This window comes from Astyanax mexicanus, chromosome 13 (genome assembly GCF_023375975.1).
Source record: "Astyanax mexicanus isolate ESR-SI-001 chromosome 13, AstMex3_surface, whole genome shotgun sequence".
NCBI classification, from domain to species: domain Eukaryota; kingdom Metazoa; phylum Chordata; class Actinopteri; order Characiformes; family Acestrorhamphidae; genus Astyanax; species Astyanax mexicanus.
Window position 1 is genome coordinate 37,644,507 of NC_064420.1, and position 16,484 is coordinate 37,660,990.

The 16,484-nt window shown below is 38.0% G+C and overlaps 1 protein-coding gene across 1 annotated transcript; it reads right to left on the bottom strand.

Moving 5' to 3' along the window:
- Positions 1-2,662: 2,662 nt before the first annotated feature.
- LOC103030648 (PPARGC1 and ESRR induced regulator, muscle 1) lies at positions 2,663-14,820 on the bottom strand. Its single transcript, XM_022677248.2, has 4 exons — positions 14,708-14,820; positions 7,077-12,896; positions 5,249-5,365; positions 2,663-4,115 (listed from the first exon to the last, which is right to left on the bottom strand). Exons 2-4 carry the CDS (start codon positions 12,859-12,861, stop codon positions 4,009-4,011), a joined length of 6,009 nt encoding a protein of 2,002 aa, XP_022532969.2. The 5' UTR covers positions 12,862-12,896; positions 14,708-14,820; the 3' UTR covers positions 2,663-4,008.
- Between the last annotated feature and the right edge of the window lie 1,664 nt (positions 14,821-16,484).

Consider the following 16,484-nt stretch of genomic DNA (forward strand, 5'->3'; position numbering starts at 1 on the left):
TTTATTATAAAAAAGGGGGTAATACAAAGAGTAGGCAGAACATGCAGGGTCAATACCGATAAACAGGAGAAAACATAAGAAGAAAACATACCATATACTGATAACAGCCCAGGGTTCATACTCAAGCAATCAGTAACACGGGGCAGACGAGGTACACTGCAATCAAGGGCAAGAAAAAAAAATGTGTTGTAAAGCAGAATAAACCAAAAAGAGTGTATGTGCTGAAGGGGATAAAATACCAAAAATCCCCAAAATCAGTGTCTCAGAAAATTATATAGAATATTATATAAGACCAATTTGTACTTTTGGCAGTGTGGGCAGTGTGTCAAGTACTGCTGGAAAATAAAATCCTCATCTCCATAAATGTTGCCAGCAGAGTTGCTGTAAGTGCTGTAAGATTTTCTGGGAAAACACTGCAGTGACTGCACTGACTGTATATAGCACAGTGTACCAACACCAGCAGATGACATGTCTCTCCAAACCATGAAAACGTCTCACTAGACCTCAAGCAGTTTGGACTGTGTGTCTCTCCACTCTTCCTCCAGACTCTGCTCCCTTAATTTCCAAATGAAATGTAACATTTACTGATGATCAGTGATGGTTTGAAGAGTCATGTCATCTGCTGGTGTTGCTCCACTGTAGTACAAAACAGGTTAGTGTGTTAATATTTGTGCACTGACCCGCCAAATCTACTCAATCAAGATAAGTATGTAAAATATACTCTATAGTTTTAGTGATAAGTCTGCAGTGTTGACTGTTGACATATACAGGTCAGTGGTGGTGGGATTTTTTTACTTATGTTTTTACCTATTGTTTGTATGTTGCAGATATTGTTTGATGTGCAGATAAAATATTAACTATATCAATAGGTTATAATACTTCTTGCAGTTTATATTTTAGATCCTAGCGCTATATCGCAATCATTACTGTCCAATAAAAGTGAAAGGAGATTTACAGACTGAAGCTCTCTACTCCCATCTGGTGGTAACACTAGGGGTGACAGTGACTAGTGACAACTAATAAATAAAAACTTTCTTTAAAAAAAACTACAAATCATTTTATATTAATTCTTTATACCTAATGATTGTGTCTATTTTAAACAGTCTCACTACTACATAAGCATGGTTTTAACATAACTCCAGGTCTAAACTGTGGCAGTCTATTGAAGACCTCTTTATACTGTAGATTTGTTTATTTTTACTTTGCATTTTTTTTGCATATTGTGGAGTTTTTTTTTTTTTGCCTTAAAACCTCTCTATGGCAGAGAGGTGCAGTAAACGACAATTATATAAAAAAATAGATTAACCGATTAATTTTGTCAGTGAATAAAATGTATACATACAAAAAAAACATATCTACACTGTATTTGCATTTTAGATTTTGTGACCTTTGATTCCACCCATCATCACTTTAAAGAAATCAACAAATCTAAATCACTTTTTCATTTTGTTGGAATATTGGCAGAATTATGGTTTCAAACCTTTTTTCTTCCTCTATTGGAATTTAATTCGGTTTAAATGAGTCAAACAAAGACTCCTTAAACTAATTATTATTCATATTTTTTTAATTTAATGAGTTTTATATTTACAGATCCAGCAGAAAAGAATAGCATATGAGAACAGTAGCATATGAGTTTCCTAAATGCCTTTAAATTATAGGCTTGGTTAAACATGAATCATTTTAAAGTTGGTTTATTTTTCTCTAGCATCTCAGTTAGGCCAAAAACTCAAGTCATTCCAAATAAAATGATTATTATATATATATAGAGCAAGAAAATACATTTGTTTTAGATTAATTTGTATAAAATTAGACACTTTACTGCTCTAAAATAAAGTTGTGGCGCCCCCTACTGGTAAGTGGTGAACTGCAGTTACGTTACATTTACTCCTTCAGAGCCACCGTCCCTCAGCAGCAGTCTGTGATTTTTTGTGCTGCAGGTAACGTGTTTTATTAATAAATAAAGGTTAAACACATGTTTTAAGTAAAAAAATACTGTTCCTAATGCGTTTATATAAGACATTAAACCGTATTTTCGTGGAGAATCCATTGTTTTAGGTCGTAGTTAAGAGTTTATGAGCTTATTTCTCTCTCCTCTATTAAAAGTTGAGTGAGTCTAACAATTTTCCCTCAGTTTTCTGTATGTTATCTGTGCTAGCAGTATTTGAGCTAATCCTATTATTGTTTGTTGATGAGAGATATTTTTATTCATTTACCAGCTGGTGTTAACTGCAGTGGCCACTCCGGTACAAAGAAAGTAAAAAAAGTACATATTGTCTTCCAGGTATGTGTTTCACCACTATTTTAATCGTAATCTGTTAAAGTTCTGTAATATAATTTTTTGTAAATCCATAGTAAGTGTGTGTCCATCTATTTTAATATGTAAGTTTTGTGGTGCAAGTTTTAACTGATAACGCAGCGACAGTTTATAATAATACTTTCAGAGCTGTGTTTTATATTCTCTAGAAAATTTTGTGTATAAAGCCATATATTAGGCAGTTTTATATGTTGTTGCCATATATGTGCTGTTTTTGAGCAGCAGTCTGTTTCTAAAATAAAATGCCACATTGTCTTTAAGTAAAAAAAAATTACACACAGTCCTCTAGCTCCCTCTTGTGGTCATAAAACATATGGCATAATCACAGATGTAATGAAAGAGCCAAGACAAATTCAAATACTCCTTTATTTCATTGAAATAAGACTGCATCTCTCTCTCGCTCGCTCTCTTTCTCAAAATAAAACAAAAGCTACAGAAAGAGAGAGAATAACCATGCCTCTCTCACCACTAACAAAACCAATATATTTACTCCAACCCGTAAAACAGTTGCTGTGTTTTTTTTTTATTGTAGGGATTTCTGTATCATTTAAGTTTAGCGATGCACCAGTTTATGCACCATTTTTCTTTTTGTGCTTGGACCCACATTTCCTTTCATTAATCTTTTCTTCATTAACCCTTATAGAGTCTCACTTATAGAGTTTCATCACTACTTTACAATTCCCTTAAGGCACTCTGTGCCCCAGTCCGTGCACTTTCCTGAAGACCTCCTTAAAAAACACATACTGCTTCATTATGGCTTCATTTTTCTCATTCAAATATATAACACCCTTCATAAGAGGAAGAACTTTGGTCATTTTACTACTATACTGCATAGTCCTGACGTACTTCTTAAAGATCACACAAGTTAATGCCCCTTATCAGAAAATATACAAAGAAGCAACCACCTGTATATACACTCATCATCAGAGAAATAGCATCAAATAGGTAGAGCCACTGGTTGCAGGACCTTTTTAACATTCATCTTGGCTGTCAAAGTGTCTGTAATGGACACCAAAAGAGATCTGACATTGTATAAAACTCTATTTCACTCCATGTGTGATGTCTGATCACAAACTGTAGGTCTTGGCACCCACCATAATGCCTCTATACATAGATTAATAGCTGCTCGTTTCCACCAAGACAAAAGTATGACCAGTACACCCCATGACCAGTGTAGAATGATTACCACCATTACCTTCCACCAGCATGTCAGTAGATTATTTTGTTTTGATAATGAGTATATATACAGTATATCGCTGCTGTCCAATGAAAAACATGCATCTCTAAAACAGCAACTTTACAGGAGCCTTCTTAACTTTCAATAGAAGTCAATGTAAAAAGAGTTTATTTCAGGTCATTTTAAAGAATTTTCATTGGTCCATTCATCAAGAATATTTGACACATTGTAAGAAAAAGTTTGTGTGTTCAAGTTATGGAGTAATCCAAAAATCGGCAAAAATGGAGGTACTTGTTTTTCATTGAACAGCGATGATATATATACTTTTGATAGATTGATAGATACATGTAGAAACAGCCAATGAGCAAATGTACAGATGATAACAGCTGAAAAACATCAATAAAGTGCTGCCACAGCAATAGTATCCACATCATATGAATATATAAATACTATAGCGTATAGTTCACTGTGTGAAAGGGCTTCTGGGGGCACTCGGGTTGCTCAGCTGCAGTGGGGTTTACGCAGGCTCGATCTGACGCAGTGGAGTTTTCTTAGTTGCTTCATCCCTCATGTATCTCCTTAGGTATCGGATGGCAGACAGTGCACTTATATTCGCCAGCAGAGCTGAAAAATGCAGCAGTGGAAACCAGTGAGTGACGTTAACAGCCTTGACTTTCCATCATTTACCATTACATTATTCAAAAAATTAAAGGTGAAACTGTTGAAATAATTTGTTAAAGTAATTCTTTGCTAATTTGGGCAGGATTTTTAGGTGGCTTCTGCTTTGTGGTACAAGGGAGTTAAAAGGGAGTAGATGGGGTGAAGAAGGGATTGCTGACTAGTATACATTAGACATTTGTTTGGGAGAAGGAAGCTTTCTATCACAATTTCTTGTGATAAATTGTATTATCATGATACACAATATACCATACTTTTTCTGAGAATGTGTATATTGTCAGAGCACAGACAAACTGCACGTTTGTTACAAAGACCTTAAATTAGTTTCACCCACCCCTACTGCATTGTAACTATGTCAAGTTCTTTCCAATATTTCAAGGATTCGGTGATGTACAGCTCTGGAAATAAATAAGAGACCACATAAAAAGTATGAGTTTCTTTGATTTTAATAAATTGAAAACCTCTGGAATATAATCAAGAGAAAGATGGATGATCACAAGCCGTCAAACCAAGCTGAACTGCTTGAATTTTTGCACCAGGAGTGGCATAAAGTTATCCAAAAGCAGTGTGTAAGACTGGTGGAGGAGAACATGCCAAGATGCATAAAAACTGAATAAAAACCAGGGTTATTCCACCAAATATTGATTTTATAGAATAAAACAAAAAAATATTTTTACTTAAACATACACCTATAAACAGCAAAATCAGAGAAACTCATTCAGAAACTGAAGGGGTCTCTTATTTTTTTCCAGAGCTGTATTTACAATTATTGTACAAATATAAGAAATTATGGCTGTTTTATATATATTATAATATATTGCTGTTATTTTGGTGAATAAAATATGTAATGCATGATTTTTATTTATTGTACTGTTGGTGTAACAATGTGTTAATACATTGTACTATAATATTACTATACATTTATGTCAAATAGACATTTACTCCTAAGAAGAGCAGGTGCATAAGGCCTATTGATTCCATACTGTTGAAGAGTTGATGAACAGTCTGACTAAATTTTAACTACTGGATCTTCAGGAGGTAGTATGATACTAAAGACAAAACAAATGGTGATAAATTACCAGCTTTCCACATATCCGCTCCTTGGGGGTTAGCAGACTTCAGGACCCATGAGGCAAATGCAATGCAAACCAAACACATGTCTGCCTGCTTCAGAGGCATCAGTGGAGCATCTAGTCCTAGAAAAGAGAGAGCTAGGATTTGTGCATATCAGATTACTATGGAGAAAGAAAAGAAAATAGTGTGAGAATTACCTTCTAGTGGGTTTTCATTGTTTATTTTCTGTTTGCATACTTTTGAGTTTTTTAAGTTCATGGCATATACCAGGACTGTCACTAATCCTTTTTAGGGGGGCTCAAGCACCTCTAAAATTTGCACCAGCACTCCTAAAGCGAAAGCAAAAAGTTGTTTTGTTGCTTTTTTTAATGGAAGTCTCTGATAAGCTAAAATGTTTCAATTTGAGGAAGTAGATCAGTAAAAAGAAATTAGAAAATCTCTAGTTTTCTTAAGTTTTCGTTTAAGCTTTTCGCTTTTAACTATTTAAATAAGACCAGAAGATAGATAAAATAACATATATGTCCCCTGTACATAATAGGTTTATGTTTGTGATTTGAATTTAATTGATTCAATTTCCTCTGATTTGAGACACTTACCCTTCTTGGGAACTCTCATCAAATTTATTGATTTATTAAACCTCTGATCCTAGCATCTCCCTGGCTTATACTGTACAGTAAGTACTGTATTTATCTTGCTTGGTTCTCTAATGCATAAAATGCAAATCACATTACAAAGCATTTACACTGAGCCTAAATGATGAACAAAGAGGAAAACAGCTATAGAGCAAGGTGAATGTTTTATTTTTTAGCAGATGCTTGGCAGATCTCAGCAGGTTAAGAACTCCTTGGAGTACAGAAAAAATATTCTAGGAATAAACAGAAGGCCAGTATGTGGTTACTTGCACATTCAGTTTAGTCTGGCACTGATTTATGTATGAAGGTAGTAAACCACTTGTGATTCACTACTGGTCCACCACCGGTAAGTGGTTTTAGATTACAGAGGTGGATTTGACTCTAATTTCACACTTCTGAAGAATTGAGGCTCGTCTATTTTTATGTGCGGTTCACGGTAGAACATGTGAATGTTTCCTGGCACATGGTTACTCTGAGGAGTCAGCCAGCAGGACGAATGCTCACGTACAACCATTCCACTGGCGGCAACATGCCCCGCCTGTCACTACGTGATCAGAGTCAGCTCTCAAAGACAGCTGCGGGTGCGGATCTTGTCAAAGGTCACTAAAATGTAAATAAACAGAAGGTAAGTGGTACTTGAGAGTGTCTGTTTCTACCAAAAAAGCTTCAATGAAGATGCAAGCTGTTGAGGCTGTTGAAATGTTTTTCTTCAGAACGAAGAAGGCTTGAGGTAAGACTCAACTTCAAACTAGATTTGTGCGAGATGAGTTGCTTGTCTGTTCATCAGGACAATTTTTGCCAAAAATCTGCTGGACATGGACATTACCACTTACTGCTCTGTCCACTCTGGGCGATAATGCCTTTCCAGTACACATATTAAAATAGTTTCCCATCCATCTGACACATAGGTCAGATTTACGTCTCCTTGCCATGAGCACACTAACCAGTGTTCCACCTTCCTCACATGATAACACCCTATAGTGTGGACACAGATGTGGACATTTCCAAGCTGTCCTCTGAGGTAAAAGGTCCTGATCAATTCATATACTTCTACCCCATGACATTCAGTATGTCAGGTAAATGAAACCACACATAAGAACACTATGTAGACGAGGTGTCAAACGTTACTAGAGCTCATGTTGTGCTATCTGTGTACAGTATGTGCATGTGTGACTGACGATAAAAATAGTTGAAGGCTTACTTGGATCAGCAACAGCTGTCTGTATCTCCTGTTGTATCTTCTGTTGGTTTGCCAGCTGCCTGAAGATGCGGTTCTCCAGGCTGAGGAGGAGTGGGTCCTGGAATGGCCTCTCATCAGGGCCTATAGCATTTATGGGCTGAATTCCTCTCTGATGTGACCTGCCATTGTGTTTCACAGGAGTCAGAGCCCAAGAGCTGGAATCTTCCGGCGGGGCTGTGAAGCCTGTACGACGTATCCTTCTAAGGGAAAGAGGATTATTTCTCAAGAAGTTCCAGCTAGAATTTTCCTGTGGAGGAATGTCCTCATATTCATCTGGTTCTGCCACTGCATTGTGGCTCTGGGCTGCCATGTGATCATGCCGTGTGATGACTTGTATGGATGTGTAGTCAAATTCCTCATCTTCGTCTGAATGGACAGGGGAATCATCAAGAAAGAAATAATCATACACCTCTGGAAACTGGAGGTTTCTGTTTGCCGAGCGAGTGCAGGAGAAAATAGGCACCAGTTCAGTATTACTGCTGCTGCTGGTGTCATCCGCAAGTGGGTTGAAGATACTTCCTACCTCAAACTCTGAGAAAAAGTGGTCATAGGTTTCAGGAACAGAGGTTCCAGTACCATCAAGATAAGAAGCAGCTATGTTTTCGGCAGGAGAAGTACAGCGTTCGGGTTCGTCCCCACCAAACAGATACTGGATGATCTCAGAGAAAGTGATGCCAGGGCTTTCCATCTCCTCCTCCTCATCAGAAAGATACACTGGGGAGGAAGCCTCCACACGATCAAACGGATCTATGTAGTCATCCTCAACTTCTGAGTGAATGGAGTGAGTTGAGTGAACAGAGTGAAGGGAAATAAGAGAGGCATTTCTCAGGATCTTTCTCAAAGGTTGAGTTTCAAGAGCTTGTAGGTTCTGGACACTAATGTTCTTGCACATTTTTCTGAAGCACTGCTGAGCATTATCTCTGTAGAAAGGTGAAGAAATTGCTGTTTCGGGATTTAGCATGAACATCTCCTCCATTCCTGTCCCAGTTCCAGTTGGATTCAGGTCATTTTCCCACATGTAACTTCCTGTGTTTGGAGAGTCTCGTGACCCCTCGTCCAACCTGGCTGCCTCTTGAGTCTGGAGTTGTGCAAGCTCTTCGTCAAAGTCAGATATGTACGACATATCTCCACTGGAACGGTCTGGTTTAGAATCATCCAAGTGTGTGAAGTACCCTGAATCTGCTGCATCTGAAACATCCGCAATACCACTGTCTTCCGGCTGGAGCAGGAGACTAGGGTGCTGGGCTTGGCCAACTAGGCGAAGTCGCAGGATGTCGTTGATTGTCAACTTCTCCATTTCATTCCAGAAGGAAGATATAGCATATACAGGACGCGGGGATTGACTTTCGGCACTGGATGTTTCCATAACTTTGGCTTCATCCACTAAGTCAAAAGTTGGGGATGGTGTTGCAACTAAAGGAGATGGAATATCCTCGATTATTTCACTTGGAAACAACTCATGTTCTTCAAGTTTACTCTGTTGTGGGATAGAGGGCACTTTAAGTTTCTCTTTGACACCAATGATACTATCAGTTGGGGTGCACTCTACATCTTCAATTCCCTGAGGTAGAGGTAGAGATTCCATGCTCTTCATTATTGCACTTGATGATAAGTCATGGTCATTGCCGTCCCCTGAAATACATTTATTTCCCTCAGTATCCTCTAGTTTAATCTCTGGGCCGGTAATCTTTATGAAAGGCTGACCTGCCTTGGTCATCTTTTTGAGAGACAGCTCCTCCATTCTCCAGTCTTGAGAAGCAGAGAACAGACAGTCAACTTTCTCCCCATCTTTGCCTATCACACTTACAGGTAAACTAGTTGTGTCTTCGGACTTCAAGGATGGAGAGATCTGTTCTCTACAATCTTCATCTTGTGAATGCAAGTGTTCCTTGTTATTGTCTAGAGTTTCTGGAGTTTTGGCTCCATTAACCGGACATTCCATATCTGGTTTTACTGCACCAAGATGCAACTCATGATATTTGGATGAACTAGGCTGGGAAACATCATGTGTTCCACATTTTTCCTCACCAGTTATAGAAATATGGGATGAGAGGTGCTCTCCTTTATCAGTTGTGTCAGTAATAGGGGATGATGGACATTCCATTAGTGCACTAGGTGATGAGTCTAAATCTTTCAAAGAATCCTTAGTAATAAGATCACGAGAGATTTGCTCTGCTGCACTTATAGGAGGTACTGTGGCGTTTTTTATTGTTTGAAGTGAGACCCCAGGATCTTTGGATGGACAATGAAGCAGTACCTTAGGCACTTCCTCTACATCACCAGTGGTACTAATGTTCAGTGTGGTTTGCTCTGCTCCACTGTTTGTCACAGGAAAAGGAGATGCAGTGCTTTTCATTATTGGGCTAAGTAACACTTCTGTATCTTTTGATGGATAATGAGGAGGTACATGATGGACTTTCCATTTGTCATCTTTGCCAGTGGCAATAACATTTATTGAGGTGTGCTCCTCTCCACTGATTGACTTAGGAATGCAGGACATCTCAGGAACTCTGGATGTAAAATCTGGGGTTACATGAAGCACTTTACCTTTCTCTTCCTCTACAGAGATGTTGCCATTTAAAGACGTTTGCTGTACTTTACCAATTGATTCATATACTTGGGATGTTGTACTTTCAATTATGGCAATAGGTGACACCTCTGGATCTTTTAATGGACAGGAAGGAGGTACATGATGCAATTTGCCTTTCTCTTCATCACCAGTGGTAATGATTTTTAGTGAGGTTTGCTCTGCTTCAATGATTGCCACAGGAATAGAAGATCCCCTACCTTCCATTATTGGGTTAATTGACACATCAGGATCTTTGGATGGACACTGAGGAGTTGCATGTTGCACTTTATCTTTCTCTTCATTATTAGTGGTAATAATTGTCAATGAGGTTTGCTCTGCTCCATTGACTGACTCAGGAATAAGAGATCCCATACCTTTCTTTGCTGTGCTAAATGACACCTCAGTATGACTGGATGAAACATTATGAGGCACATGATGGACATTGCCTTTCACTTCATCACAATTGCTATTAATATTCAATGAGGTTTGCTCTATTCCACCAACTGACTCAGGGAGAGTAGAGGCCGTGCCAAGCATTGCTGGGCTAAGTGGTGAACAATGAGGAATGACAGGAGCCACTTTCTCATTCCTAGGGGAAATACTGTTCAGTAAGGTTTGATCTGCTCCATCGATTGACTTTGCAGTATGAGATGTTACACCTTTCTTAGCTGCATTAAGTAATGCCTCCAGATCCTTGGATGGATGATGAGGTGGTATATAGTGTACTTCGCAGTCCTCTTCAAGATCATTTGTATTAATATTGGACAAGACATCCACTGTCGACTCTGGAATAAGAGATGTGTTACCTTCCATTATTGAACAAGGTGACAATAAAGAGTTTGCTTCACCTGTCTCTTCATCACTAGTGGCAATAATAGTAGTTGATTGTGAATTCTCCTTAAGTTGACTCTCTAGGCCAGCAATCTGCTCCAAAGGCTGACATTTCATGGTCTTTTCATTTCTGTTTTCAGCAGCAGGGGACAGCAGGGAAATTTCTACTTCTCTTAAATGATCGCCTTTCTTACATCCAGGCATATCTGTTATCCCGTTTAATTTTAAGGATTTGGAAAACTCCTCTTTCCAGACTTCACTTTTTGAGTGCAAGGATTGTCTGCCATTCTCAGACTCATTGACCATGCCAGCATGTTTACTGCTGTTCTTAACCTTTGGTTTTGTTCCAGTATCTTTGACTGTATCCAAACTAGGATACAGTTGGTTTGCTTTCATTTGTATGTCATGAACATTTCCACTCTTGGGGCTTTCTTTAGGAATTATTATGGCTTTTTCTACATTGAGAGGATCAGACTGTCTTGGTAATGCGGAATCACAAATCCCTGGCAAAATTTCATGGACATTTTTATGCTCTGAAGAAAAGCTTTCATGAGAAAAACAAGTTAAATTCTGCCTCATTGTAGCATTGTCGTGTAATTCTGAGAGGGTCTCTGAGATCGTCTCTGTTATTACAGGAAATGTAACACAGGAAATGGTATCTGATGCTGAGGTTTTCGTCTGAAATGCTGCACCAGACTTATCACACTGAGAATCTGACAAGGTCAAATTATGTTCAAATTGACTTGTAGTGTCAGAACTTTTGAGCTTGAGTGTTGGCTGTGAAATGCCTGCAGGATTTGATGGTAGAAGTGCTAGTAATGCTTCCCTGTTCATTTCTGGATTGCCAGTGTGTTGCAGCATTAAGGATTTACAGTCTTCATTTACATTATTCATCTCTTTACTATAGAGTACCAAATGATTTTCAGAGCTTTCAGGATTTACAGCAGCCATTGTTATTGCCTTTATTTGATCACTTGTGCTAAAAGATGCTGGCAAGTCTTCAGATGTCTTTAAGGCAGCTTTAATTTCTGAAGGCAAATTACTGTTCAGCTGTGAATGACTTCTCACATTATCTCCATTAGTGGGTGCTGATGTGCTATCATCACTTGGAAGCATTAGGGGTTCTGCCTTTTTAACAGGCACACCAGTTTCAATAGCCATGAGATTTACTGGTTTGGCCAATTGCCCAGCTGATGCTTGTTTCCCAGTGAGTTCACTCATCTCATGCATGAAGTCTAGTCTTATTTTGTTTTGTGCAGCTGTTAGTGTGCTTGGAGAGTTGGTTGTTGGTGAATTAGGACATACCACAGTAGGCTCCATAACATTCCCAGAAAGTGATTGTTGAGGGATGGGGAAGCTCTCTAAAATGTTGTCTATCTTAGCTCCAGGCCCTGTGCTACAGTCTCCAAGTAGACATACCTCTGTGTCCAATTCCTTTCGTCGTACAAATACGTCATCATCAGATTCACTCTGTTTGTAATGGTATTGGACAACATGTCCATGGTCTGGTTCTATAGATTCAAGGCACATTCTCTTCTTCTTCTTTCTCCTTCGTCTTGGTGTAATGGAGGAAGCCTGACCTTGGCAAACCAGCAATTCTTTAGAGTCTGAATCACTTATTATCAATAGCTGAGAGTTTGCATCCTTTTTAGCTTCCTCCTGATTCTGACTTATTAGATCTTTACCATTAGCCAGAGCACTACATAGGACCTTTCCAAGGCTTGATTTGAGCCTCGTCTCCTGGGAAACATCTGCTGAGCCATGTTTTTCCTTGATAACCATCTTGTCTGTGTCAGGACAAGTAAATACGTGTGCGCCTACTGCTAATTCATTAGCTGTAGACTTGGTAAAGCCGTGGGAATAGTAGCTCTCCTTCTGCATGGATTTATTTTTCTCCAAGGCTTGACTTACTACAGGCATTTCTGCAAATCCCTTCAGATCGCCAGTCATTTCTCTTCCCACATTTGAAGAATGCCTTTGCCTCGAAGAATCTTCGCTAGCTGATACACTTTTCAACCTCTCAAAGAACACATTGACAGTCTCCATTTGTGTGTCTTCTTCACTGCCGGAGAGAACTTGCAACGGGCTGCTCATTCCATATCTGCTCAGGTAAAGATCCATAGGGGACTCCTCTTCATCAGGACTGTGGGTAGGAAGCTCAGGGTCAGACACTCTGCTCTCTGGCTTCATCCATGCTTTACGGTTTGCAATGTCATCCATGTCACTCATTCCTGAGTCCTCCATGCCAGCTAACACAGGGGGCAGCAGGTTACACTCCTCACATTCCCGGAAGAATGAGTCCCAGTCTTTTTCTGAGATCTGCACACTGTACTCAAAATCGTCCATTGGAAGGTAACGCTGACAGCCAGACAACTGGAACACTGGAAAAAAAAAAAAAAAACAGGATTAAGGAACACAGATTAACACATGCCAATGCCATTTTTAATTTTTTTTTATGTTTTGGTATCAACAGAAGGCATTCATATCACATACATAAACATAGCAATACTGTTAAAATGGTAATGTCTGCTTGGCTGATACTAGTAAAAATGCAGTACGCAAATAAAATTGGATATCTGATTTAAGCATTGGCTATATTAGGTTATATTTATTATTCCTGTTTTGTAATCATGTGGCCAGCACATCTGGATATTGATGTCCAGGATGCCACCCTTTTAACCCAATTGAACCCATTTACTGCAGTACTTACTAAACAGTTTTAAACAGCAGATAAATACAAAAAAAAGGAAATCTAATATACTACACTATGTGAGCCAAAATGTTGGGATATATATAAATATATGGTGGTATATGTATATTAAAAATAGTTTATCTTTTAGTCTATATTTTTTCCAATACATTTTAAAACATTACTATTTGGATTTGATTGCATTTAGCAGAAAAGAGTATTAGATAGGTCTGGAAATCATTCCAGGAAACATCGCTCCACAACTCCATAGCTTTTATACAGATTTTATAATACTGATACTCACAATTGATTTTAAACTATTTAAATTAAGCATATTACTTTGATTAGCTTGCGCCTGGAAATAGATTCAGTGTCAATAGGATTTATATATTATGCTTATATGCTCCAGAGAGTCCTGTTTTATTTTGGCAATACCTTTCTGCAGGGATTAGACAAACTGTGCGTATATGTGCATTTGTTCCAGCAGCAATGTGTGCAGCTTAAATTAGCTGAATGCATTAATTCATTAATAGTGTGTCCACAAACATTTGGGCATATAGATAGCGTAGCTAAGATTTTAAGATATTTGTATTTTTTTTTAAAGCTGCTTTAATAGGTTATTAGGTTTACAAATAATCTACAAATAATAATTTGTTTGCATAAATAAATACTTGGTGAACACTCTTAAGGTGAGCAGCATTGTAGTATAGAGCTCTAGAAAAAAATAAGAGATCACTTCAGTTTCTGAATGAGTTTCTCTGATTTGTATTAGATTATTATTTATGTTTAGGTATATGTTTGAGTAAAATTAACATTGTTGTTTTATTCTATAAACTACAGACATTTCCCCCAAATTCCAAATAAAATATTGTCATTTGGAGCATTTATTTGCAGAGAAAGTTCATATTCATAAAGTTTTAGGAGTTCAGAAATCAATATTTGGTGGAATAACCCTGTATTTTTAAATCACAGTTTTCATGCATCTTGGCATGTTCTCCTCCATCAGTCTTACACACTGCTTTTGGGTAACTTTATACCACTCCTGGTGTGGAAATTCAAGCAGTTCAGCTTGGTTTGATGGTTTGTGATTATCCATCTTCCTCTTGATTATATTCCAGAGGTTTTTAATTTGGTGAAATCAAAGAAACTCATCATTTTTAAGTGGTCTCTTATTTTTTTCAAGAGCTGTATTTTTTATGTAATATAATTTATTGTATTGGCAGACTGCACAAAAAAGCTTAAATTGAACCTAACCTTTGACCTACAGACATAAAAAAGAGAAAAAAAATAAATATAACAATAATAACAACCTGCAAATCTATTAAACCATAACCATTTAAACTTTTACATCAATTATTTTACATTAATTAAAATTCACATTAGCCATTAAGTGACTTGGTAAATTAACAAGGTCACATATGATGTTATTTTCTCTGGTTTCCCTATTTAAATTGAAATGTTTTAGAAGTGCATTAGTGCATATGTGCATGAGTGTGCTCCTACCTGTTCAGCAGTGTGTTCTGACTAGTGCTTGGTTTGCCTGTGCAGGTCAGTCCTGTGTGCTGCCAGTGAAGGAGAGCGAGTGCCCTTTGAAGGCCGTCCTCGTGCGCCACCAAGAGCACTGCGCCACTCAGGCCCTATGATCTGTTATAAATAGAGCAGTGTTTCTGATCACGTAATACACGCAACGCTCCGAGCTCCGGCACCCCTCGCCCAGGCCTCCAACAGAGGTGTATCATTTCAACACCTTAAATAGACCCTCAGCCGGCAAGGTGCTGACAGAATGGGTTTATATGAATGGGTTCATCTTGGATGTTTAAACCTATTGTATTCAGGGTTAGAGGAGAAAGTAAGATCAAATCAAACAGACATTACAGCTATGAGCTATAGAAGAAAAACAGAACGCACAGTGTCACTGATGCAGAGCACCAAAATTGAAGAAGTGAAAAGAGTTCTAATAGCGCCAGCTTGTGGAGTATCCTGTTAAATGTAAATGAGTGATTAGGAGAGTAAGTGAGTGATTGAGTTTAATGTTTTTTTAAAGCTGCTTTAGCATTTCTTTTAACAGCTAGTGGATATAATGGCTGCAAGGCGTTATGTTTCTTTCTTGGCAGTAAAAAGTTTCTGGCAGCTGGGAACATACTGGTAAGAACAGTAAGACTTTTACACTGGAGGGTCAGCCAAGGTGTGTGTGTGTGTAAGTGTGTGTGTGTGTGTGTCAGCTGATGCATCTCTGGTGTGATGTCACGGATGGACAGAGATCTTCAGTTCTTCTCCTTAGTGGCTCCAGGGGCAGGAAGACAGAGAATAGCACAGGGGGGTGTTAATGTCCGTGCTGACCAGACACGCTCACAGAACACACTCACATGACAGTCATCTGACATGGTCTAGTCAGATGACTGTCAGGATTTGTCAGGATTTGCAACAATTTGTTAATTAAACACATGTAAGATTTTATTAAAACAAAATCTTTTCCATAAATGTGCCATGAAAAAAAGCCATTTTAATATTGGCATATTTGAATAACGAGAGTTAAGTAAATGGATGTGACGTGGACGGAAAACTCAGGATTTTAGACATTCAGTGCAACTTTTGCCCTTTTTTTGCATGTTTTTAATACTACAGCTACCAGCCAATTGCACTGAAGAGACTGGGAGGACAGCACAATTATTTGGAGTGCAAAGACTACGGTAAAGCTAAGCATTACTGAGCTATGAGGCTCTTTAAGTCATTTTGGTAATGGAAACCAGCAGAGCTCATCAGGCAGAGCAATCTTTTGTAATAAGCCTAGCGTAAAAGGAAAATAAGCCAAATCATCAATAATCACAAAATTGTAGCTTTTTAAAAATATACTAAATAGATCCATTTCACAGATATTTCATGGTTCTTGATCTTAAAAGTGTTTGTAAAAGTGTCTGTTACCAGCTTCTGCTAAAGTAAAAAATAATTCAATATTTCAAATACCTGTAATCCAGAACCATTAACTATTCTAAGACTGATAGATCTGGCCCATATTTACACTTTCACACCGTCTAGACAAATAATTTATTGTATTGCACTAAATATTTTTGTGTTTGGAGCTTAAAACCCCCCAGTTCTTTATTTCATTTTTTAAAATAGAGTAGTTCTGCTTAATAGCTTGTAACATAAAACTACAAAAAAATACACTTTTACCTCAGGTTTTAACCCTGTAACATTATAGAAAATCATTTATTTGGATATATAGAAAAAATGGAAACATTTGCACATCTAAAACTTTTCCAATACGGAAAGGAATACA

Excerpts from the sequence above, each read along its gene's own strand:
- LOC103030648 (XM_022677248.2), bottom strand. The coding sequence starts at position 12,861 with ATGGACGATTTTGAGTACAGTGTGCAGATCTCAGAAAAAGACTGGGAC. Across the intron at positions 5,366-7,076 it reads GACAGCTGTTGCTGATCCAA|GACTAGATGCTCCACTGATG; the intron begins GTAAGCCTTCAA and ends TCTCTTTTCTAG. Across the intron at positions 4,116-5,248 it reads AGCGGATATGTGGAAAGCTG|CTCTGCTGGCGAATATAAGT; the intron begins GTAATTTATCAC and ends TGCATTTTTCAG.